Below are 26,050 nucleotides of genomic sequence, written 5' to 3' on the forward strand. Positions count from 1 at the left end.
TGGGTGACGAGAACGACGAGAGCAACTTGGATTCCGAGCAGACAGCTGCGGAAACGGCGTGCGAGTCGGTCAACGACCAGTGGCTTGCGTCAACGCTGGAACAGGTGCAGAAGGAGATCGAGCTGCTTGGCCAGCCCCGCGTTTACCGCGACGGGCAGTTGTGGGTTCATCCTAAAGACCCCATTTTTGCCCTGCACGACGCTGCAACCACGGGCGTCTTCACTCCCGATGGGCTCTACCTCCTGCCAATATTTCTTTGGCTGCCCGAGCATCTGCCTGGTCATCCCGACGACTTTCACTGTGAATGTGGAGAGAAGCTCAACAAACACGGTGTGTCTTTGCGTTCCTTTCCAGTTAAGACACTTCTGACTTGTATGCAGGCTTCAACTCAAATCCAATTGCACGACGTGTATGCACCACATCTGGGTCGGACTATTTCCTGCTCACGCGGCGGTTCTACTGCCCCAATCGCGAGGGAAACCGGCGAGGATGCGGAAACACCTACCAAGGAACCGATCCATGGATTCTCGCTCAGCTACCACGATTCGTTCAAGACCGCTTCCCTGGTGTGTTTGTTGCTTAATGCTTCACTCTTCATGCTCAATGGTTTTCAGTGGCGATTAGCCACCGGTCCGCGCTCGACTTGTCGCAGATGGACATGATGAAAGTCACGTTCGCTGGACGATTCGGCGCAGATCCGTTCTCCAAGATGGTGGGCGAGCTCAAGCGTCTACGCCATAGCCGCCTTGAGGCCATGTACCTGCACGCAGCCATGCATTATGGCTTGCGCGGGACGCAGATCCCTTCGTTCTCGCAATTCAGGGACCGAATGCGCTTTGCCGGCTATGCACCATCCACCAAGTACCTCAAGAGCATGTTTATTGCATGGTTCGCCGCCCACCGCTTATATATGGACCGTATCATGTCATCATTGCCTGCTCGAGTGCTACGAGCCGACCACACCTTCAAAGTATGTGTTGCTCTTGCCTGTCTCTCTTCTGGGGATTGACAAATTTGTGTAGACTGTTGAGCACCAAGGTCGTCTGCCTGGAGGCGAGCCAATCCACACCGCTCTTGTACGAGGGTGTCAACGAATACGAGGAGGTTCGCTTCTACAACCTCGTATTGACGCAGGGCTTTGCCCCGCTGCGAGGGACGTATGAGCGTGTTCAGACCGAGCTCGCACGTCATGGAAACACGCCGACAGAGGTACTTTATACAGACAACCCGCGTCGTGAGTTGATCATGTGACCATACTACTCTCGCTAACTCAGACGCAGATGAACGGAACTGGCACGAGTCAGTGACTGCCTCGCTCAAGAAGAATGTCGAGCACATCGTCCTCAATCCGTTCCGTGATCTCCCGGAGTATAAGCTGTCGCTCACGCCGCAGTTTGCCAGTACATCTGAGCGTGTCGAGACCATCTGCGACACAATCATTCAATCCCTCCCAGATGTCGACTCTCTCTACACCGCTCTTTCTGTTGTTCAACGGGGCAACACTGTACAAGCCCTCTCGCTTCGAACAAAGTCCGCTGTTTATGTCATTGATGTACGTTGTCCTGTTCGAGCTTTGTTGACTGAAGCTGACTTGCAAGATTTAGACGACCAACTTCAAGACCGTCCTCCCCTTGTCGCTACGCTCAGTGCTCACACATCCACGTATCATCAAGTTTGGGCATGACATCAGCTCAGCGGCCAAGCTACTCTCCTCTACGTGGCGCCTTACAATTCCGCCCGCCAGCCTCGTTGACCTCGGCAAGCTTGCCAAGGTCAAGGGCGCTGCCAGCGATCCAAACTGCACTCTGGCCACACTCTGTGGCGCAGTATTGGCCGTCCAACTCATCCAGCCTGATTTGTCCTCACTTCCCGTCTCGACCCAGGTCAGTAGCCTAGCTCTGCCTGTTGACTGTGCGTGGTTCATTCAGGCTGCACTCATGCAGCTCGGTTCGGTAGGTATTCCGTTACAGCCGAGCCAGCTGTCTGCTGGGCAGCTAGTGGCATTCGTCATTGGCAACAAAACGCAAGCATGGGGCGAGCTTGTGGCCCACGATGGCTCCCTTCGTATTCCCAATACCGAGGGTGCGGTGACCGTTACCGCTGCCTACTCCGTCATCAAGTTGACGAAGGTCCTTGTACCTGGCTTCCTTGTCGCCAAACATGGGCAGACTCTGGAGTGGCTCAACACAAATGGTGGGCATGCTGTTGTTCAGACACGCACTCTGCGCAGTCGTGCTCCCGAGTCTCCTCATCCTGCAACCGAGTCCACCGAGGATGCCTCATTTGGCATTGCGGCTCCCATCACCATACCCTCCGTTGTTGAGCAACTCCAACAACCTCCGCATTTTGATCCACACCAGGTTGCTGCAGAGGTCAGCTCCTGTATCCTCTCTGACTCTGCTTTTCCTGGAGATGAGGACGAGGACGAGAATGAGAACGGGAATGATCCTGTGGTACGCTTAGCTTCTGCTACCTGCCTTCGCTGACATCGAACAGGTGGACTCCAATACTAGCGCTACACCCGATCTCCAGACTCTACTCACCAACTCTATCGAACATGCTCAAAACGTCCTTCGGCAGCCTGCTATGGCGACCAAGCTTGACAGTCGTGTTCTTGACGACGCCTACCACTTCATGGACCGTCTCCTTCGCCTCCTCTCCAAGAAGCACCCTGCGTTTAAGGAGTTTTCCCATCTTTTCAGCGAAACGATTTTTATTCGTGACGCGGAGGACGAGGCCAAGGTCCGAGCCATCCTGGAGCAAAAGGGCATTCGGTGGGAGTATGCGATACGAGCTCGGAAGGATTCACTCAACCGCAGAATCCGTCGGTATATTGCCTGCCCCGAGAAGCTCGTTCAGGATCTTTTGCTGCTATTCACCTGTTTCCAGGACCTCCGAGATGCTGATGGCAAAAAGTTCTTCTCCAAAGAAGCTCAAAAGCAGGCTGCTGCCCTTGTCGAAACTGCTCGACTCGGATTCCTCTCGGACCCAGCTGGCCTTGCCCTTTACTTCTTGGTCGGTTGCGACAAGAATGGTCTGAATCTCTATCGCACTATTCGTGGCACCAACTCGGTCGAGGGTGGGGTCCACAAGCAGATTCGGCGCATCTTTGGCTCCCTCCATGCATCGTTGGCCCTAACAGAGGCAATCCTGGCAAACTGGTTCCATCGGCGCAATCGTCGGGTATGATCTAGTTTTTCTGCTGGGTACTTCCAGTTTTCTGATATACATCTGCAGATTGGACACTATAACCGCACTGGCTTAAGGTGGAACAACCACTTTGACCTGTGGTTACTTGACGAGATCACCGAGACCGCAATCAAGTTGGACACAACGACCACCTTTTCAACTCCCTCCCTCCTTGCAACTCGAATTGCAACCTCCGAGTCGTTTGGTGTTATTCCGCTGACAAACGAACTTGCTGTCGACTACGAGATCCTCACAGTCCCATTCCCGGACATCGTCGCCCGCCCACACCATCATGACACTCCTCGCTCTTCCCTTGTGCGCTTTGTTACAAAGCCGGTCAACCTCTACCACTACATCCAGCTCCGCCAACGCACAACAACTCCTGTGGTACCTGTTCACACACGCCGGGAGTTTGAATTCTTCCAGGCAAACATTGCCTCATTCATCCCGCTCAACGCTCACACATCTCCTGACAACATCCATAAAGTCACCAAATACGTGGACTTGGCCCGTTTCTGGAATCGCCAGGTTGTTGCGCAATCGCCTGCCGAGTTGGACTCGACAAAGCGGCTCTACTTCAAGCTCCCTGAGCAGCTCGAACGGCACCACAAAAAGTCGGTGCAGTGGCGACAGACTCGCGCGACGCTCAACATGGGCGAGAATGTTACTGCACTTGAGCCCATCCACCAACTTGTCCGCGACCCTGCTCGCAAGGCCATCGTCCTCCCGCCCATCATGCATGAATCAATTGAGGTCGACTATGCCGCAGATCGTGCGTCCTTCTTTTCTGTTCGGAAATTGTCTGCTCACACTCATAAACAGCACTTGTCGGGATGGATGTGTGCTCCTTCAACCCAACCGAGATGCGGCGCCGTCAGGACATGCAGCGGGCACTCAATGCTGCCATCACTGCAGCTCCCGGACTTGAACCACCTCCGATTGAGCTGGCCGGACCACAAGTGCCGCCGCCTGAGTTGCATCAGACCGTGTTGGCATTTACGCCAGCCGGAGGCGACGGAGACTACCAGCTTATGGAGGTTGCCCGGCACGCCAAGAAGGCACGCTTGAATGCGCCTGCAGTGGTCCAGAAGAAACGAGGCGGGCGGCGATGCGCACTCTGTGCGCACGCAAAATGTCCCGAAGCGTTGACATGCAAGGGCAAGGGTGGACGGCTGAAATGTGAGCACAAAACACGGGACGATCACAGTGAGCTTGGTTTCGAGGAGCTCACGCGCAGGCGGCACCGGGATAAGGCGTAAAAACTTATATTTGCTTGTAAATAGTGTACATGCTGCCAAAGCCACGTTAGTGAGGAATCTGAGTTCAAGCGACCCAACGAACCTAATAAGAGTGAAGGGCTTGAGTCGCCCATGCTGATGCGGTTCCCGTGGCGGCGAGAGAGCTTGCGGAAAGTCGCGTTTGCAGAAAATCTGCGGAAAAGTCGCGTGCACGTGACTTTCCCGCAGATTCTCTGCGCGACGCGAATTGCGGCAGCACAGTGAGCAAAGCTGGCTCAAAAACGTCAGAAATATGCATGATAAATCAGTTGGAAACATACCTTCAAGTTCATTGCTTGTGGATTCCCCGAATTCACGCGTTAAAGTTTGTGGTGAGCGGGAGCGGGAATCGAGGTGATGAGGGTCGGCGGAGACGAGTGCAATGGCGGCGGGGTCTCTTGGGCTAACTGTGCGCATGGCGCAGGCTCCCCGACTCCTCCACTCATTCATTTGTGCTCTGCGCCGCAGCGCGACACCACCAGGACACGCGACAAGGCGTGAGGCGGGTGCCGGTTCGTGAATCGGATGCGGGGGGTCTTGGCGCGCATGGGGGGCTTTGGATAGAGTGTTGTCGGGTTGGGAGGAGTGTGGGTGTGGTGTCGGGGCAGGCGCGAGACAGAGGGTGTCGCCAATCAAGCCCAATGTAGCACGGTTTATACCGCAGGTAGTTGTTTGAGGCCAGGCTGGCCGCCCAGGCTTGTCGGCTTGGCCGTTCGTGGCAGCGCTGATGGTGTGGCCCGAGGCAGGAGGCGGGAAGAAGCAGCTTGGACGGCTGTTGTTGCGCAGACCCAGCGAGTGAGCAGGCAGTTGGTGCTGTTGGCGAGTGAGCACAATTCGCAGACAGCCACAAAGAAGGGCAACGCACCTTGAGCCAGGAGTTTCATCCCAGTGCGTGCCCGTGCCGGCTGGGGGCCTTGTCTCCCGCTCCCAATCCTCGAAACCCCAGCTAGCGCTCGAGTGTGGCTGTCGGTCGGCGGCGGACGACAAGAAGATGGTGGTCGAGGGAAGGAAGATGGTGGGCAGAGGGCTGAGGAGTTGAGCGCGAGCTCACGTCGGACGGTAACTGCGTCCGACGTGAGCGTTGCGAGCAAACAATTCGCGGCGTCGCGCTGGGTCACAACGCCGTAACACCGGCTCGGATCCCGTCGGGCGGCCTCGCGTCGCAAAGTCCGAGGTGAGCTATTCATATCTTGATTTTCATTGGCTGGGGCTTAACTCTTTCGGGCAGTCGTCCCCATTTGCGATAACTTGATATCCGGCCATCAGCCCGCCAACCCGCCAGCTTGATATCCGGCGCTCTTCGTGATTTTTTACGCGTCTCGGGCCACAATCAAGCAGGGAAACTGGTGCATTGGATTGGCAAGGTACGCTACAATGTTCCTCCCTTTTCTCTCTTTTCTCTCTCTTTTCCCTCTTGAAAAACTTGATATTTTAGACCCCGACAACTGACATAAGCCATAAGCCGTTTATCAGATGATCCGACGCCCTTGTCTCACCTTCGAGACACCCAGATCCGTTCCACTTGACATTCGTCGGTGACCCACAATTACCAAAAAGCAAATGTAATTGATTGAATGCACTCCTCGACTTGGCTCATTTGGCGGTCACACCCGCTTCATTCCGCCCTCTCTCGCCAACCACCACCAACCACCCTCCAGTCCTTTCCCCTCTGCGCAACCTATTCCCCGTACGCGTCTCCACCGCTACCTATCTTCTATTTCGCTCCGTTTCCTTCCCCATCATGAGTCTGACGAGCTTCACGTCCACGCTACTTGGTTCTATTTCGCGCATCTTGTTCCACCCCCCTGCCTCTCCAACAAACACGATTTCCAAGACACAAAGCGAGTCCGCCTTGACGAGCTGCACTCCTACCGACTCGCCCCGCTCAGCGAGTAATCAAACACGAACCCCTTCAGAAACAGGCAGCTATTGGAGCTGGCAAGACGATGGTGGGATGGTTCTTCGGCATCGTGGCGGAGATGGACAAGGCGAGTTGACCAGCGAGGAAATGGGCAGTCGCGGACGCAAGGCGAGATTGTTTTTTCATCCTCGTTGCCTGCTGATTGACGCGCCACTTATCAGGCTCGTCCCCATGTTTCCTCCGTCTTTGCGTACCAGCCGCCAGGAGCATATTACACGCCATCCCAATCCCACAGCTTTCCGTCCCCCATTATGCCGACCCAACTCATCGACGAGCCCTCGTTTGACATTTCTCTCATTAGCGACACCTCTACCATCACTTCTGGCTCAGATGACATCGATCACGAAGCCTCTCTTTCGTTTTCCTTCGCCATTCCCAACGAAGATGATATCGAGACCGACAACGAAACGTCTTTCTTTCCACCGCGCGGGCTAGGCATCGGACTGGGTCTAGGAGCTCTGTTCAAGGCAGACGGCACTCCATTCGACGGTCTTGGGGTGGTTGGTCTTGGTCTTGCTGGAAATGAAGACAAGCGCCGAGAAAGCAACGCTTCTCGCGGCCTTTCTCGCACTTTCCTTGAAGAAGCTGCTTGGACTTGGGCCAACGACCCCCACCATCGCATGCTCAGCGTCATTTCTGAAGGCAGTTCGGAAGATGAAGACCTTGACGTCGGATACGAAGACGAAGACGATTCTATTGCTTGTGGCTTTGCAGAAACGAACAGCAACGAGAGTGGCAGCATCCGGATGAAAATGCGTGATTTCTCCGCCATGGGCACGATTTCGAGCGAGTTGAAGCGTGCGACACCCACTCGCCCCTTGCGTCCAGTAACGAGTCCTGCCCCGCGCTCTGATACGCCCGGTCCGCGTCGCGTAAGAGCAGTTTCACATCCTCCATGGCGCGTTTGAAGTGTAGAGAAAGCCAGAATTCACGAACAGAACGACATAAACGCAAATCCTTCTTTAGCCTTTGTTTCCATACACAGTTTGTAGCGCACAATGTACTGTAGGCGATGTACGAATTGATCGACGTCTTGAACACAAAGGCGGGAGTTCAGTTGGATGGTTGACTTGCTCGCTCGAACAGAAAAAAAAGAGGATGGTGACATATGTGACATCAGGATGATGGATGAGGCCCCCTGCGTATACGCTAAGATGTCCGATACAGAATCACGAATTTTGGCCATTTTACGCATCACTGATTTTGCCCAGATCTGTCCGCATAAGTATCGGGTACCCTCTTTTTCGCCCAAATCTGTCCGCATAGTGCATCGAACTTCCGGATACATTGAAGGTATCCGCATAAAGTTATCGGGGTCCAAGAACAGCAAGATATATCCGCATTATGTATCGTACTAGGCTACAGCTATGATTGGGGGAGCTAACATATGTTGTTCAGCTGCCCGCGGTACTCTCGTCAAGACTCAAGAATTGGTTCAACCAAGAGATCCTCCATCTCTTCATCGCTCTCCGAGTTCACCTCAACAGCATTCATGACTGTTTTCACCACGACAGGCCGCTTCTTCCACACCAACTCCTTTGTTGTCTCCAATGCGCGGGCAAGTGATGTTGTTTCAACGAAGAACGACTGCACGAACGATGCCAACTCGTCCGAAAAGGATACAATGGCACTTGGATAACCGTTTGCATCTAACCAGTTTTGATGAATTATGTTTGGCGCATGCGAGGCAAGGGAAAACACTATGTGAGTGCGGGGAATCTGGAGGATGGTCGGTGAAGCAAGTGCCGAGCATGTAATTGATGTCAACAAGTTAAAGTTGCCGAGAGCCTTATACGTCTTGACGTAGATGTAAGATGGCTCGCCGACGCTGTCGACTCTCCTGATCCATTCATGAAATGTTGTCTTCTCGTACATTGTCAGAACTAGGGGCAAGATATCAGGCCAAGTCAGCAACAAACCGATAAATCTGACCTTCCCCGATAATGATCCCCCGACAATGAGGATGGAATGCGATGATGAAATGGCCAGCGGTGAGAGGGTTGTACGATGTGATATTTGCATTGTGCATATTCTCGTGAAGGTGCTGGTGGTTGCGGAGTGCTTCTGTCCGGATTCGCAGGTAATTCTGTGTGAAAGTTAGAATTTTGCACTGCCAATCATATAGGCATACCGCGGCAGCAACATTCTTGACTGTTGCCTTGTTTGCTGCCCGACGTCCGCCGTCCTTTATATCGACGGTACCAGAATGCCGCAGTTGTCGTCCAGCACCTGTTGTCTGGCGTACAACACCGGCATTAGGAACGAACACGGCGAGTTTCTCAATGAGACGTTCTCTTAATGATGGGGCTTTGTCGGTTGGTGCATCTGTACCTGAAAGTACGGTTGATATTCGACCATGTTGGCGAACAGATTTGGCTGCAAATGTAGTCTGGTGGCGGAGTCTCTCTACGACCAAAGCTGGATAATTAGGGGTTGTATGGATAATAAAATTGTGCGGCTCGTCAATTGACAAGACTGGTGATGACTCGGAGCGTGTTTCTGAGATGCTGTTCTGGGTGATAGCTTCTAGAGTTGCCTCTATTTCGGCACGTAGTTGATCTAAGGTCTCTTCTGGGGAATCGGGAGAGCAGCACTGGAACAATGAGAAAGAGCATAGCGATATGATGACAGGGCAAAACATACATAGCATGAGTTTTGTCAATGGATTCTGCAACCAACGCAAGTTTGAACGTGTTTGCAGCTTGCTCGGCTTTCAGCGTCATACCAACCGGGTTGGGGGAGTCATACAGGTAGGACAACGCTACCAATGTCTGAGGGGGTCGTGAAACAAAGGTAGGTCGTGTCGGAGTGGTTGGGGCAACATAGCGTGTCAACATAGAATGTCCATCAATCCCGAGCAGCTTGAGTAGTTGCATAGCTTCCAACAATCCATTATGTGAATCGAGTTGCATTTCAACGTCAGTTGGCCACGACATCAGGCATGTCAAGTCGAGACCATCGGTGTCGAGGTAAGAATGGAGATAACCGGACGAAGATAGATTTGATTTCTGCTCGGCGGTTAAGCCGTCAATAGCGCCCATTTGAAGGGATCAAAGCTTGCGTTCAAGATGCAACACATCGATGTATGCAAAGTCAATCTTGAGTTGTCGAAGAAGCCCAAAGTAGTGCTCGCAAGGCTCGGTTGAGTGGAACCATGGGAGTAATGGAAATAAGGGAAAGAATTTTCGATGAACCACGATAAGCATGATAAGACTGTCAGAAAGAGTTATGAAGATATCATAGGATTGCCGAGAAATGAAATGGGTGTCAAGGGAATGGTCAGGATGAGCAAGTATATGGGTGCGCCAGGCCATGAGAAAGAAACGGGCTCGTAATACCATCTTGACACGCTCACGATGGGAAATACTCCGGTTTTGCCAGGCATCTACAAGTTCGCCTAAAACAAAGAGATATATCGCAAGACCATGGCGACCATTGTAGTGGGTTGTGAGAAATTCGAGGGTTTGAGCACTGAAAAGTCGAGCGGCTGCACGATCGTCCTGCTTATCTAAACCCTTGGCGTCTCGTGATTGCAGTGGCGAGGCGGGATTTTCGGCAACTTCTCGAATCATGGCATAATGTGCTGTATAGTGACCAAGAGTTGGCATTCGTGCTCCGGTATGAAGTTGATTCCGAGCAGTTTTTGCTGCATGCTTTGAGTCTTGGGTAATAACAAGAGGATGAGAACCATAGGCGATTGGCAGCTTGTACTCGATACTGCAGTTTGGTGCGTTGTTGGGAATACAGAAGAATAGATGATCGGAAGTAGAGTTGGCGATAATCCGTTGGACAGACCGTTCAGTGTCCGCACCATCAGCAGAGAGCGACATGGGATGAACATCGTGTTGATGAAGAAGGTCAAGGACCTCTTGGTGCATAGCGGCCAATCTCTCGGATGTTACTGAGGAGCCACGAGCAACTGCAGCAACGACAATTGGTGGGACCTTTGGCATAGGAATGCTCAAGAGCCAGAGACGAAGCTACCAAAAGTCAGGTATGGTGGGTAAAATATCAGAATGAACCCGCCTTGTCAGCTTTATGGAGTTGGGCAGACCGCATAACAGCATCTAGGTCGTCTTTCTCTCCAACACGGATAGGCCCCTCGGTTGATCCAAGAATTAAACAAGTATCGATCGTCTCTTGGTAGATGGAGATGGCTGGCTCAAGTGCAGTATCGTCGCACGATAGAGCCAACGGACCAGCATAACCAAGCTTGAAGAGAATGTCAACAATACGCCCGATGTTGGCGCCAACAATGCCAGGCGCAAATTGAGGAAGTTTAGAACGGACATCCCTATAGGAATGTCAGTACTAGTGAGAGTGAAATAATGCAGTAATACCGGATACTTCGCATCCCGCGGCCACCAAATGTTCTTCGGAAGGTCTCATATGATTGGGGCGACATTGACGCGAGTAAATCACAGAATTGGTCAAACTCGGGTGGATATTTCATGTTCTTGAGTGATTTCCCGGCATGTATTCGGTTCTGTTTTACCACCATAGCTTTGATCATCCCTGGAAGGACATTCGAACTATACGAGCCATCAAGACAACCTTGAGCGAACTTCAAAAAAATAGGAACGGCCATCTTTCTGCACAGCCAAATCAGTAAGCTGGAAATCTTTCAAGCGAAGGAACTCACGTGTTCCATAAGCTCCCGAAGCCCATGATACTTCAGATATAACTCGCCAAGTTCTGGATTGCGATATGCTTTTGGCACATGTTTCATTGCCTCCTCCTTCGGCATTGGTCGGTTAATCCCAACCTGGAACGACCGAAGCTTCCACAGCTTTTGGCACTCGCTACATGGTAATGGGATATCATCGTCTCGCACTGGGACATCCCGTAAGCAAGCCGCAGAGAACACAGCACCGAGTGAGTGGACATTCTTCCATTGTTGAAGCATTATTTCACGTCGCAAGACCATGCGCTGCTGCTCTTTGTTAAGCGCAATCCAACGGTCTTCAAACAAATCAAGGGAAATTCGTTGGCGAGATGGGGCACCACCACCAGGAACAGAGGTGCGCAGGAGAGATAACGCAATCTTCTCATTAGACTCATGGGTTAGACCTGGACAAGGTCGGGGTCGCAGCGGCAGTGATGGTGGTGCAGTATGCAGAGGCTGCCGTTGCTTGGCCGTAAAGCCAAACGACAGAAGAGACTTGGTCTTGAGCTGACTTCTCTGGTTTTTCTGGCAGATAGCTGATGCTCGATGTTGTCGCCATTGTCGCACATCGTATAGAGCTCGCATCTGAATCCATCGAGCACACTGTGAACAGCGAACACTACACAGATCGTCATCCTTGAACTCTGCGGTCGAATCATCTGCTTGAATTTTCGCTCGAAAGTTGGCAAGACGGGCTGCATTGGCGACAAATTCTGAATGGTCCGAGTGGGCTTTGAGACGTTTCTGTTTCTCCCATGAGGATCCAACACGAGGAGCAGAGCGTCGATATGGCTCAAATTCGTGGGCCGGAGCATCATCATTGTTGTCATACTGTATCGAAACACCAACATCAAAGAAAGCGTCGTTACTATCATCAATAGTAAGAGGGGGAGAGGAATGGTCTTCAGAGGCAGCATCGATGATATTGAACGATGAATCAGATGATTGGTTTGGCGTAGTGGGGCGTGAGGATGGCCACGAGCATGAAGTGATAGATTCAGCTGGAGTTGATGGTTGAAGTGGAGACGAGCTTTCGAAATCGCTATGGCTAATTTCAACATAATTTTCCTAATGAGATGCGTTAGTTGAGTATATAAGAATGTAAGTACCCGTACCTCAATTTCTTCATGGTCGGAAAAACGATCCGCCAGTCGGACAAACCATAGTAAACGATGCCGGACCGCATGTTCAGCAGACCAATTATCTTCATTGAGAAGTATATGGGCAAGAAGTGATAGAACGACAACACCGCAAGAGTGACTATCATTCTGCTTGGGTGATGGGAAGTTAGGCTTGACGACTGAGAAGGGCGGACAATTGGGAATGAGTGACGTCAACCACCACCGGACTGTATTCAGTTCGTTGGTTGGTATAGCAGCATTCGGAAGTGAGTCCGCAACAGAGAGTGTACACGTCCGAAGGTCAATTTTGAGAAGAGACCAATGCGAGTCACGAACATGAAGCGGAAGGAACACTATGCTTGCAGTCCCATCCATAAGAGCTTTGTCGACAAGTGAAAGCCGTTGGGGAGTATAAAAAGGTGCATTGCGATGTGCGACACGTAGCATTTGGAGGAATAAACAGTTTTGCAGATAGACAGTTTTTGGCTGAGGTAGGCAACCATCGATATACGCAGCACCGGCATTGATCATTTCATCATCAAGCCATTCACTGCTCAAGAACCCAATGAGATCTTGTGTTGTGAAATTCCCGGTACGACTGAGATCGGGCACTGGACCATCCCACGGCATGAATTCCAAGATATCCTCACAGGATTGGACAAGGTCACGACAATTTGTTGGGGCAGCTTCGAGAAATGCTTTTGCGGCTTGCAGACGGCGATGCTTAGTCACAAAGCTGTCGTATACTGCAAGAAGGTTCTCGGTCCACAGTGGGAATGACTGACGAGGAAAGTCGGGAAGAGATATGGAAAGTGCGCCAGACAACCATGCATTATTGAACTTGGCACGTAATTCCGGCAGTAAATCCAGTGAGGCAGCAAGTACATCACGAGTCGGTTCAGCAGTAGGAGGATGGGTAGTGAATGTAGCAAAGCGGTCTGATGAGGAATAGTGTCGTGGCGAGCAAGGCATTGCGATTATTTGCGCAGCCGGAGTCGATGGTGGGGGCACAATTGAAGTGATGATACGACTTGGGGACGTTGCGAGCACTGTCCCGTGCCTTTCGGACCTCCATTGGCATTTTCTCGTTCCATATCTTGCCCAAACCAATCCATTCAGCGGGCAAAAAAGATGCGAGATCTTCGCCATCGTCCGAATTCACATCAATTACGCCAGCATCCGAGTAGTGAGGGGAATGTGGGTTGGGGGCCTCGGGGCCACCACCTGCACAACGAGAGTGACCAAGAGGGATATTTCGGGGTGTCTGAAGTATTCCGGACCATGGAATATGTGTCGAAGTCAGTTTTGCAAAGGACTCGAGGCGTGTGCATTTGTAGGCTGCGTCGAAAGAAAAGGGGACAGTGTTTGAAGACCATGAGCTGGGTGAATAAAGTAAGTAAGCAACGATGTTTAAGATAGCTGATGAACGTACAACGTGAAGACTTGTTGTGGTATTGACTGGGTGTAGTGCCGAGAAGTAAGGAGCTGGCATAGAACCAGTCGCTCTTGAGGATTATAGATACCGTATTGGTGCATTCGGTCTCGTCGAAGATGTACTATATGTGTGCGGCTGTAGCGCACCGACAACCCATAATTGGACAGTGCAGAGTAGTAAGCTGAGAACGATATAAGAATGTGCCATAAAAAAGGGCCGCAAAAGAAGCTTACAAATAGTCCAGACGACGGTGAGGATTTCGGCACAGAGGATACTCGCTGCAGCGGCAATTGTAGACGGCTGGACTTGTGTCTCCCTCGCCAGGCATTTCAGAGTAGATACAGTGCTCTCCTGGGAGAAGAGAGCGGTTATGGAAATGATTATGGCCGTAAAAACAAGGAGTGGTCGTTCATATGACCGGGCAAAGGAATGTCGTGAAGGTGGTCGAAGGAAAGTCGGTGAAAGTGGTTTATGCATGTGTCGGTCTGTAGTGACAGTCAATGGCAAGCTGAGAGAACCATGAAATACAGCACCTTTCTTTGCGCATGCTTAGCTTGAGGAGAGGTGTTCGTGGTATGGTAGTGCTGGAAGGAGAGAAAGCGGTTGTGTTGTGTGCTGTTGTGTGTCGCGAAACTATATATCGGCCGGCCATTTCTCGCGTACTCAAGTATCCTCTTTGGGCTAAGTTGATTATCTCGACTTCTGGACAAGAGAACAGGGTCTTACTTTGAGAGCCGAGAGGTTTACCTCTTTCGTGTTCGAGGTCGTGAGAGAATAGCGTAAATCAAATGGTTTTTGAGGTTTGAGTTGCATGATATAAAGATGTAAAGAGGTTGAAAAGTCGATATCGGAGAGATATTTGAGCGGAAGAGGGAACTTGGGTGGCCAACAAGCAATAGTCGAGACAAGGCCGTGACGCTGAGTTCATATTCTATACCCAGCACATTCCACGCTATCCACTACAAGTTCGGGGCGATCCAGCCGCCGCCCGATTTCCGTGAGCGCGTGAGCTGGTTCGAGCGAGAGCCAAGGCGAATGCTTGTTCGAGTAAACAGGGTGTGACGTTTTCGTCACGCCAAAATGCCGGACCAGATGCCGACTTGTGAATCGGACATTCGCTCTGACTGCCCAGTTTAGCCATCATGTGATATCGGACACAACTCAGGAAAGGACCACTTCTAACCGCACAATTATCGGACACAAAGGCCTTTTTGGGGCCATTTCTATCCGCATAAATATCGGACCCTTAGGCGCATACGCAGGGGGCCTGATGGATGATCATGATATTCAGCAATCACTTCTGGGCAACGACTCGGATGAATCTGGAACATATTTATTAGACTCTCTATGCTTCCAACTAGTCCTTGCTCGGTCGCAGTGGTTCGACGCGCGGCAAGTGAACCCAAATGCCTGCCGACTGGACCAGGAAGGATTGCTCACTACCGTCTCCCTTGAAGACGTCAGTAAAAGTGGGAAATAAACGGCTATACTTACAATCATGTTAGTGGGGAAGCCTGGGTCGAATGGTACAACACTCTCGAGGTACTTGATCTGCTCGGGCGAAAGATCGATGTCAAGCGCTTCAATGTTGGCGACAAGGTGCTCGATTTTTCGGCCTCCAATGATGGGGAAGCAGTAGGGGGCTTTCTGCATCACATAGGCGATTGCGACTGTCGGTGGGTCAGTTAGAGAGTTGGAGATGAGGAAATATGTGTACTGGCTTGGATAGACTTGGCGCCCGACCTCAGCAGCGACTTTCTCGAGAGCACGTGATATCTTGACTTCGTTTTCGTTGCGTTCCCAGTCTGGGCCGAAGAGGGCGCGGCCCTTCTCGCCGCTCTCGCGACGGACTTGCTCTTCAGCATCGGTTCGAATCTTTCCCGCAACGAGAACATCCCATGGTGCCAATGCCATGCCTGTTAGTCATGTAAAAGCGAGAAAAAGTTGGAGCATGAGACGCACCATGAGCACGAGCCATAGGAATGATCTCACGCTCAAAAGAGCGTTCGAGGATGTTCCATCGACCTTGGTAGATGACAAACGGTGACTTCCCGTGGTCTTTCGCGTAGCGGTTGGCCTCGGAAACGACCCAGGCCGGAGCGTCTGAGATGCCGAGGTAGAGGACTTTGCCTTGGACAACAAGGTTATGAAGACCGTTCATCACTTCTTCGATGCTCGTGTCCCAATCCCACCAATGGACGTAGAGGATGTCGATATACGAGGTGCGGAGCTTCTTGAGACTGGCTTCGACGCTGAGATGCATCGATTTGACGTTGTTGCCGGCGTGGTTGGCCTTGTTGAGGAAGCCTGGTTTGCGCTGCTTGTACAGGGCAGTGTACTGATAAGCGATGAGCTCGTGGTTAAGGAAGAGGAGAGCACGCCTGCCTTGGTTGCGATGACCATCTGGTCGCGGATGTTGCGCTGCTCCATCCATTCGCCCAGAAACTCCTCGGACGATTCGTCTTGACTGTCGATCACAATGAGATTGAACACTTGAACAACGATCAGGAGACTTACTAGCCGTTCGCGGTGTCGATGAAGTTACCACCCTTCTCCGCAAAGGCGTCGAGCAGTTTAAAGCTCGATTCCTTGTCCATTGAGCCCATTCCGAGCTTCGCCCATTTGTCGCCAACGCTCATCGCGCCAAGTTGCAGAGGAGAGACATGAATACCCGCATTGGGGGAAAGAGTTCGGTAATGGGCAAGCTTAGTCGCCGCAGGGATAGGAGCCTCCATGAAAGACATGTTGAGAGATGTGCAATGATACTGTGGAAAGGATTCCTCTTTGCTCTTTTATACCCATTTCTCGGGGTTGCCGGACGCGTCAGGCCTTGCCGTGTAGCCATTAGAGTCAGCTGAATCACCTCGGTGAGAAGAACAAAAGCAGGCGAGACATCCAGCGGCGGGCGTCCGAGAATACGAACCAAAGTGACAAAATGGGTAGAACGGCCTGAGAGCCGCTTTTGATCCGATGCGTTAGTCAAGTTGGTGTACGTCAGGTTCTTCAGTTCGAGAAACGTTTTTGTGTGCGCTTTAACTCGCAGGGTCGCTTTTAAGAAACTACTTCCTTGGGATGAAAAAGTTGTTTTAATTACTAATATTTTGCCATCAAAAGTACATTCTTTTTTCATCACCCTTCACTGGAATTGAATTTTTTTTTGTCTGGAAAAGTCAAAGAAAAAGGAAAATTGACCTTTCTAGGACTTGAAAAATGTGGGGGGATAAATAGAGAGAATCTAAGTTTTGCACCTGATGTTGAATTTGAAATTGACTGAGCAAAACATTTTCGAATATGTATTGATTATCCCAGATAGACCTCTCAGGCTGAAAAGATTTCATATTCCAACAATACTTGGTCTGTAATTATTTAATGAGGTTGTGCTTAGTATACTACCTAATAGCATTGGCCTCCCTTCAACCATTTGAACTTGAGGCTTGTGACAATTTGGCAGAATTAATATGCAATCCAGGCCCTATGCTCAAAGGAGGGATTGGAACCAGAATTTAGCGGTGAATTGTGATCTGTCACTGGCAGAATTGTCAGAATTGACCTACAAAATTTCTCTTCTTCAAGTTGGCCAGAGCACTTGTGATAGTTTTTTCTGGCATTGTGCTCATCAGGACAAAGGTATTTGTTCAACTCCATTTTACCTTCCCTTTCAAGTATAATATGAAGGAAAGGGAAGGGGCTACATATCATTTCATGGTCCATTCATTACACTTTATTCAACATTTAACTGAGGAGTTCAACTCGAAGCATCATGGTGTCAGATGAGCATGGAGCAAGTGCTTATATCAAGCCTGACTTGGTCTCAAAGGCTCGATGCGAGGTAAGGGGACCCAGATGCCGGCAGACTTAGTCAGGAAATGTTGTTCAGTGCCATTGCCCTTTCAATCTGTCAGTAGAGCAACAAAAGGGAGCAACTTGAAACTCACAATCATGGAAGTAGGAAAGCCTAGGTCAAGCGGGACAATACTCTCGAGGTACTTGATCTGTTCTGGCGAAAGGGAGATGTCAAGCGCTTTGATATTGGCGACAAGGTGCTCGATTTTGCGGCCTCCGATGATAGGGAAGCAGAAGGGAGCTTTTTTGCAACACGTAAGCAATGGCAACTAGGAGTTGTAGGTGAGTTGAACAATAACGGGAAGCAAAAATCTGTGTACCGGCTTGGATAGACTTGGCTCCGACCTCAGCCGCCACCTTTTCTGTTGGTATATACTGTAGTTAGTCTGCGTGTCTGCAGAGACGTAGCTACTTATTGTAGTCACATGATATGGATCTTGGCTTTTCCGCCATCTTCTTGCGCTCATCTCAGAGTCCGGTCTCCGTTGTGTACCGACAGGTTATGGGCCCCGAGCTCCTCTAACCCCATCTAAGAGTCTATCCCATCTAAGAGCCCCCTTACACACCTTATCCACCCCGATCTTCCACCCCTTCCTTCTCTCTTCCTACCATCATGACGACTGCTACCACTGGCTTCCTCGCACTTGCCAAGGACATCCCCAAGCTCTCTGTCAACAAGGCTGAAGCCTGGACCTTTTGGAAGGATGAAATGGTCAACACTGTGTTCGCTGCTGATGGTGTCACTAATGGCATTGTCGAAGGCACAACAACGCGTCCAACGCAGGCGGCTGAGGCAGCCGAATGGGATAAGCGGAACACAATTGCTGCAGCTGTTATTCGCGCCCTCACAGATCCAAATACGCGTTCAATCTACGCAAAGGAGAATGGGGGGGGCAGCAATTTTTGCGGCACTGTGCAAGCGTTTCGACAAGTCCACCTTCACCACTCGTTCCCGCGGCTCGTGCTGCTTTCCATCGCTGTCAGCATGATCCATCTCTCCCCATTTCCGTCTATCTTGACCTCATCACGTCCCTCCGCGATCGTCTGAATACACTTCTCCCCGACAACGAGAAAGTGTCTGACACTTACCTCAAGGACGTCATGCTCACTAATCTCCATTCATCCTATGGGGCCGCAAAACTCAATCTCCTGGGTTCTGCCTCTGGAGAACCAGATCTTGACCAGTGCAAGACTATCTTGTCATCTGCTGGTCCTGATTTCGACGTTCAAGAGGAGGCTAGCAAACTTCTTGAGTCGGCAGGTGCTACTATCAAGACGGAGCCTGTCGAATCCGCATACGCTGCTCGCGCTACGCGTCAACGCGACACGCGGTACAAGAACTTTGGTACTGCAATTGCGACAGGGGGAGTTTCCGGTTCTGCCCCCAGAGGGGGAGTCGGTACCACTGGTTCTGGGGGAGCCACCGGTTCTCATCGAGGCGAGGGTTATGTTGACCAGCAGGGCAACCGCTGGTGCGATATGTCCATGGATGGATGTCATCGTTGCGGTGGGCGGTCACACAAGGCAGCGTGCTGCATCAAGGACATGCCATCCGAAGTCAAGGACTGGTGCCTCAACCGTGCATATGAGACGACCCACCTTGCCGCAGAATCCATCCAGCCCGTCACAACATACTTCGTTCAGGAACCCGCTCCAACGCCCGCACATGGACTTTACGCAGTATCCGACACCCCAGAATATGGAGGTCAAGGCTCGTTTGAGATGGTTGACGATGACTTTGATGCCTAAGTACATGTTCTCTGTCTACGCTTGTCTCTTCCGCCCTGCAGAGGGGGAGTGTTGGTATATACTGTAGTTAGTCTGCGTGTCTGCAGAGACGTAGCTACTTATTGTAGTCACATGATATGGATCTTGGCTTTTCCGCCATCTTCTTGCGCTCATCTCAGAGTCCGGTCTCCGTTGTGTACCGACATTTTCGAGAGCGTGCGATACCTTGACTTCGTTTTCGTTACGCTCCCAGTTGGGGCCGAAAATCGTACGGCCCTTTTCTCCGTAATTTGCCCGCAACGAGCACATCCCATGGCGCCAACGCCATACCTGTTGGTCTTGAATAGGACTCCAAGATTCATAGAGAAGCTATACCGTGAGCACGAGCCATAGGAATAATCTCACGCTCAAAAGAGCGTTCGAGGATATTCCATCGACCTTGGTAGATGACAAACGGTGACTTCCCGTGGTCTTTCGCGTAGCGGTTTGCCTCGGAAACGACCCAAGCTGGAGCATCTGAGATGCCGAGGTAGAGGACCTTGCCTTGGACAACGAGGTTATGAAGACCGTTCATCACTTCTTCGATGCTCGTGTCCCAATCCCACCAGTGGACGTAGAGGATGTCGATATACGAGGTGCGGAGCTTCTTGAGGCTCGCTTCAACGCTGATATGCATTGATTTGATGTTGTTGCCGGCGTGGTTGGCCTTATTGAGAAAGCCTGGCTGACGCCGGTTGAATAGAGCGGTGTACTAGCAATCGGTGAACGGTGAAACGCTGTGAAGAATGGCTTTACCTTGGTTGCAATAACCATCTGGTCACGAATGTTGCGCTGCTCCATCCATTCGCCCAGGAATTCTTCGGAAGATCCGTCTTGACTGTTGACTCATTTCAATGGAAGCTAGCACCGGAACGACGCGCAGGAAACTCACTAGCCGTTCGCGGTGTCGATGAAATTACCCCCCTTATCTGCAAAGGCATCGAGCAACTTGAAGCTTGTTTCCTTGTCCATCGAGCCCATTCCAAACTGGGCCCATTTGTTGCCAACGCTCATTGCGCCAAGCTGCAGAGGAGACACATGAATGCCCGCATTGGGGCAGAGTGTTCGATAATGTGCAAGCTTTGTCGCCGCTGGAACGGGAGGGTCTATGAAAGACATGTTGCGACGGTGAACTGGAAAGCATTTCCAGTTTCCTTCGCGCTTTTATACCAGTTTCCGTTGCCGAATACGTCAGCCCCCCTGCCGCGTGGCCATTGAGGTCGTCAGCTCAATTAGCTGGGTGAGAATGAAACAAAAGTATCCAGCGGCAGCCAGCGGCGAGAGTCCAAGAAGCTGAACACCAGTGAGAGAACGGAATGAGAGCCGATGTGTGAGTCATATCAACACACGTCACACGATAAGATCAAACTAAAGTCTAAGATAAGGGAGGATGTCAATGATGCCGCGAGCTTTTTTCTTATAACTCATTGAGCACCACTCACATGGCCATGTATTGTACACTCAACGAGTAGTAGCAGCGTGTCGTCATACCTGTAAATACAAGCCTTCAAGTAGACAACAAGTAGACGCAGGTCAATGAGACACGTGACAGGATTCCTTCTCCCTTTCGACCGACGAACACGATGCTGTCGACTACATGACAATTCATTGTGCCCACACCTGCTCCTTCCATGAGCCAAGTACGTCAACATAGTTTATACTGATCTTTCGTATATTTAGCTTCTGACAGCTACCACCTATCCCTCTGTCGGTTCGGGAGGGTTGGGCCAGAAGTCAACCTCCCACGACCCATCATAATCTAGACAAACGACAACATCCTCACGGACATCCAACCCCCCCTCCACATGTACACTCGGCTGTTTTCTCTCCAGAAAGCAGTCCGAAAAGCCGTGGACTTCCAACGCCGCCTCCACCAAATCTCGGCCCACCTTTGAATGGCCGGAACGATGGGGTGCTGATTCGCCGTCCTGCTCCCAACACTCGTAATCTCCCACCTGCAGCCAACGCACCACAGTTTTTCACGATGGACGGCCGGGCAATACCCCAAACGGTAACCAGCCCATCTCAACCACCCACACGGATTACAGCAAGTCTGCCGCGCACCGCTCAGCACTCCCCGCCCATGTTTGCCTCCCCCCAGACGATTTCATCATCGCCAGACCTCGCTATCACCCGTGTCCAGCCTACTCCACAACCCAGACCCTCAGCATACGACACACTCAGCACAGTTGTTGCCGACTTTCGTGCAGAACGAGAGGCAATGCAACAGGAGCGGAAGAAGCTGGTCGCGGAAAACGCATCACTGAAACAAACCAACTTTGCGTTGATGAAGTCAGAAAATGAGGCGCGGGCGCGGATGCATGCTTTGGAAGAGCAGCTGGAGCGGTCAAGAGCGGAGCGGGAACAAGCGCATAAAGCTTTTGTTGACGCTTCGGCTGGGCGGCATAATGACGGTATCGCGTTTGCGAAGGAGCGACAGTGGCTTAACCAGGCCCTCCTTTCTGAGCAGCAAGTGCGCGCAAGTGCCGCGCAACGAGCCCAACTGACTCTGATGGAGAACGATCACCATGCCAGAGCTACAATTGCGGAGTTGCAGCAGAGAAATGCCCGTTTACAAAGCGACTTGAATGCTGTTGGACGAGACCGAGAAAGTTTGATGAGGGAGAGAACGGAGCTTCAGGATCGTCTTCGTTTGCTAGAGGTGCGTTGTTTGCTTAGGCTTTGGTCTTTTTTCCTGACACGACGCGACAGCTCCAAATTTCACAACAACAAACAACAGTGAATCCAGCGCATCTACAAGACGGTGTAAAATCCGAGCCGGTTGCCCCATCTATTCCCCTCGCAGGCCCATCGTCCGATAACTGGCAGTCCTCGTCGTCATTTTTCAGCTTCGAGCCTTCATCTCCTCGAAAGGCCAAGCGGTCTCGTGCTGAATACGAGGATCAGAATGTAGAAGAATTCAGCCTCGGACCAGAGTTTCCTCGCCTGGTTCCTATCTCGAACGTCGGTGTCGCAAATAGCCCGAGTAATTGGGTCATGGCGATTCGAAAAACGCAGGAGAATAAGCCGGCCGCAGGAAGTTGATACCTGACCGTAGGGTCATTTGTGCCACTATCCACCCAACTCAAGATCTTGGTTCCCCATCTCATCGAGGTCATTGTCAGTCGACCACAGCGCCAAGGAGGGGCTGTAAAGACTCGCAGGTCACTGTCAAGGTCGTCGATGGCCATCTAACACTAGCGAAGCATTGGATTTTCGCAATTATTGGGCCCTTTTGAGCTTAAAACCACGACTTGTTGTGGTACAGGCATGTCCAACGACGACATGCTGCATTATTGGAAATTCGTGGCGCGTTGGTCAAGCTGTGATGCTTTTACATACTAAAGCCTTCTTTACATCTACATGAATGTATTTCCCCTAGGCTCACGTTGGCGTACCTAGTCTTTATTTCATCAGCTTGTTCTATTCTGGTGACCCAGCGGCTAAAAATAAAAGTACAGGCTTGAGCGAGATTCAGGTCAGTATCGTGGGAACGGAATAACTCTCTTCATCCAATTTTCATCCATTTCCGTCGTCAACCGCTCACGCTTGAATCATCTCCAGGTACATCTCAGAAGTATGTGTGGGCCGTCGAGCCTTATGTGCCATCGTTATTCCGTTACATGCCTTAGGCCTCAGGGCTTCAATGACCAACACACTGGCACGAGCTACCTCGAATGGCTCGATTCTAAGAAAGCCCGTGGCTACTTCAAGTTATCGGTGTACCCTTCTACACCCTGGCGGTAGATTCGTAAGTAGTCGGGACATTCAGCTTTCCAAGGCTTGTTCTGATTCTTTTACAGCTGTAAATGGGAGAACGTGATTTCTGTCGCAGAGGAATGGTCATCGGCGTTTCGCCAATGTGTCTCGCCCAGTTATTACCCACGTCCTGTGCCTCGAAAGCTCTCAGGTCGAAATATGCCTCTCTTTGTGGTGCCTTCGGATGCTCTTTTCGCTCATATAAAGAGGCATCCCAGTGCACTGATCCTCATCCTCCTTCGGACTCCCCACTGCAATGAGGAAAACAGCAGCCTTCCTACTCCTCCTAGGCCATGCGCTCGCCGCTACGGTCAACTTCGACATAAACGTCAGTGGGACTCCAATCTATCGACGGCCAAGTTGTTTACGCGTCCATTGCAGGTTCACAACTCTGTCGAGAGCCCAGACGGCTTCCCTCGTTCATCCATTGTTGCGGGGCAGTTTGGTGGCGTGCCTATCGTGCTCAACAAGGGCGACTTCGTCAACATCAATGTTACGAACACCCTCACGGACCCAACCATGCGTCGGTCGACTTCAATTGTGTGTTTTTACTTTTTCTCGCGTGAAGCTCACTAATTTTATTCAGCATTGGCATGGTCTTTTCGTGAGTTGGTTGCGGACGACGATGGAATTCTCTGACACTTGTTGTAGCAAGACAGAACAGCGAGTGAAGACGGACCGTCATTCGTCAATCAGTGTAAGATTGCCTCAAATTTTTCCACTTCTCTTAACGTAGCCTGCAGGTCCCATTGCTCCAAACAATTCGTACGTCTACAGCTTCAGCACGGGAAATCAATCTGGCAGTGCGTTCCGACCTAGTTTTATGTTTCGTCGCTCACCTTTCCGTTCCAGCCTATTGGTATCACTCCCATCTCAGCACTCAGTACGCCGATGGCGGTAAATTCCCCTTTCTTGCTTGTTGCCTAAGCTAATGTCTTTCTAAAGAACGCGGTACCTTCGTTATCTGTATGGTCTATGCTTTTGAATTTTCCGTGATTAATAGTTGACCAGACGATCCGGAGGACCCACTTAGAGACCTCTACGATGTCGACGATGCTGGTACCATCATCACCCTGGCTGACTGGTACCACACGCCGGCTGAGCAGCTCATGAACCAATTCAAACAGGACGATGTGACACCCGTTCCTGCCTCTGGCCTTTTCAATGGCGTTGGGGTCAGTTCATTGCTTTCCAGTTGAATTCAAGTATATTCAACTTCTTCAGCGTTTCATCGGTGGCCCCGCGATCCCTTGGGCGGTGGTGACTGTAGAACAAGGAAAGCGATACCGTTTCCGCGTCATCGACATCTCCGCATTCTCTGCATACACCGTTTCGGTCGATCGTGGGTTTTCCTCACCGGTTACTCACTAATACTCTCGTCTAACCCTCCTCCAGAGCACTTAATGAGCATCATAGAAATAGACGGCATCGAAACTGTTCCACTCACCGTCACCAGCTTCGAAATTCACGCAGCACAACGCTACAGCTTCGTCCTCAATGCAACGCAGCCGGTTGGAAACTACTGGTTCCGTGCTCCGATGACTGTGGCAGGAAGCAACCCAATTCGTGAGTGTACACTCAATCCTCTTGTTTTCACGACTAACTAACCGGAAACAGTGGACAAGGAAAATGTCAAAGGAATATTGCGATATGTCGGCGCCCCTGTACAAGACCCGACTAGCTCTGCAGTCGTTGTTCACCCACTCGCCAAAGGCGGTGTCGCTAACGCTGCACCGGCTCCTCTGGAAGAGTACCAACTTCAAGTAAGCAGCTTTGAATTCCCAGTTTATGACTAAATACCCTTTAGACTCTGATCGACCCCGGCGCACCAGGAGGAAGTGCTCCTGCTGACCATGTCATTGACCTTCAGTTCGACGAGGTCAGTATACTTATTTTAGCTGTCTCGTCCCATGTTCAAGCCTTGTGCAGGCTGGCAAAGGTACCTGGGAAATCAACGGTATTTCGTATGTCCCTCCAGATCTCCCGACACTCCTCAAGATCATAAACGGAGCTACCGTCGAATCTGACTTCAACGTTTCTGAGCATACGTTCGTTTTGAAGAACCAAGAGGTTGTCGAGCTGCGCATTCACGGTGCTGACCATGGAATCACCCATCCGTTCCATCTTCAGTGCGCTAGTTCCTTTGGTCTTTGGTTGACTGCTAATCGTGATGCAGCGGCCACGCTTTCGACATCGTTCAGAGCGCGTCTGGGCCCGTCAACTTCGTTAACCCGCCACGCCGAGACGTTATCGCTGTCGACCAAGGTGGCGTGGTTATCCGCTTCCGGGCCGACAATCCCGGACCCTGGTTCTTGCACTGGTCAGTTATTGTCGGTTTGTCGACCTGAATCGCTCCCTCACATTATGCAGCCACATCGATTGGCACTTGGAAGCCGGTCTTGCCGTGGTCTTTGCCGAATCTCCCCCAGAAGAGCGCGAGGGTCCCCAGTCGCAGATCATCAAACAAGAGTGGCTCGACTTGTGCCCTGCTTACGATGCTCTTCCTCCTGGTAGGCTTCCTTGCGAGCCTGATGATATATTATCTGATGTGTTTGCTGCAGAGTTCCAGTAAGCGGTTGAGCCAATATTTAGTTCCTTTAGACGCTCATTGTATTCGCGAAAATCAATTATTATTTGCACGTGGACACCAGCTTGGAATTCGCAAGTGTTTCGACGACTATATATGGAAATATTACTGTACAAGAAGACCGTACTTGAGCTACTACTAATTGGAGTCAACAGCCGCGAAGAACACCTAAAAAGTTGAGTAGGTCAGCCAGCATCCCATTCCTCGAAGAAAAGAAACAGAGAAAAGAAAAAGAGTCATTTAACGACTTAGCGGGTTATCGGTGTCCTTTGACGCCCATTCGATGCTTGGTGAGCCCCCGTCCGTACGCCCCGTTGGAATCTCACAGGAGACCTGCCGGCCAGCATCAGCCTGAGCGATGCAAATTTAAGACGCGACATCCTCGATCCGAAACCGCGGCGGGCGCACTGCGACAGTCGGGCTCTTGCCGGTCGGACTCCAGCCATTGATCGCCTGACACAACACAGTCTTCTCACTTGAGTCAC

At 51.2% G+C, this 26,050-nt stretch overlaps 4 protein-coding genes across 4 annotated transcripts; 2 read left to right on the forward strand and 2 right to left on the reverse strand.

Annotated features, from left to right (window-relative positions):
* Window positions 1–14,966: 14,966 nt before the first annotated feature.
* On the reverse strand, window positions 14,967–16,353 carry MIND_00661600 (H-K-ATPase alpha; the record flags this gene model as incomplete). Its single annotated transcript, XM_037363341.1, has 5 exons — window positions 14,967–15,059; window positions 15,104–15,525; window positions 15,572–15,947; window positions 16,010–16,076; window positions 16,127–16,353. 5 exons carry the CDS (start codon window positions 16,351–16,353, stop codon window positions 14,967–14,969), a joined length of 1,185 nt encoding a protein of 394 aa, XP_037218985.1.
* A 3,068-nt stretch (window positions 16,354–19,421) lies between these two features.
* On the reverse strand, window positions 19,422–20,338 carry MIND_00661700 (H-K-ATPase alpha; the record flags this gene model as incomplete). The annotated part of the gene is made up of 4 exons (XM_037363342.1): window positions 19,422–19,510; window positions 19,556–19,931; window positions 19,976–20,057; window positions 20,112–20,338. 4 exons carry the CDS (start codon window positions 20,336–20,338, stop codon window positions 19,422–19,424), a joined length of 774 nt encoding a protein of 257 aa, XP_037218986.1.
* Window positions 20,339–20,850: 512 nt separating this feature from the next.
* On the forward strand, window positions 20,851–22,264 carry MIND_00661800 (uncharacterized protein; the record flags this gene model as incomplete). Its single annotated transcript, XM_037363343.1, has 3 exons — window positions 20,851–20,859; window positions 20,910–21,881; window positions 21,932–22,264. The coding sequence occupies 3 exons, from the start codon at window positions 20,851–20,853 to the stop codon at window positions 22,262–22,264; spliced, it is 1,314 nt and encodes a 437-aa protein (XP_037218987.1).
* Window positions 22,265–23,234: 970 nt separating this feature from the next.
* MIND_00661900 (Laccase 17) lies at window positions 23,235–25,550 on the forward strand (the record flags this gene model as incomplete). The annotated part of the gene is made up of 16 exons (XM_037363344.1): window positions 23,235–23,306; window positions 23,360–23,518; window positions 23,565–23,582; window positions 23,630–23,675; window positions 23,722–23,781; window positions 23,831–23,875; window positions 23,924–23,944; window positions 23,990–24,153; window positions 24,203–24,320; window positions 24,374–24,544; window positions 24,596–24,741; window positions 24,786–24,857; window positions 24,908–25,107; window positions 25,155–25,298; window positions 25,349–25,488; window positions 25,540–25,550. The coding sequence occupies 16 exons, from the start codon at window positions 23,235–23,237 to the stop codon at window positions 25,548–25,550; spliced, it is 1,587 nt and encodes a 528-aa protein (XP_037218988.1).
* Window positions 25,551–26,050: the final 500 nt, after the last annotated feature.

The sequence above is a fragment of the Mycena indigotica genome (genome assembly GCF_014461135.1).
Source record: "Mycena indigotica strain 171206Taipei chromosome Unknown Mind.scaff0006, whole genome shotgun sequence".
In the NCBI taxonomy this organism is placed as follows: domain Eukaryota; kingdom Fungi; phylum Basidiomycota; class Agaricomycetes; order Agaricales; family Mycenaceae; genus Mycena; species Mycena indigotica.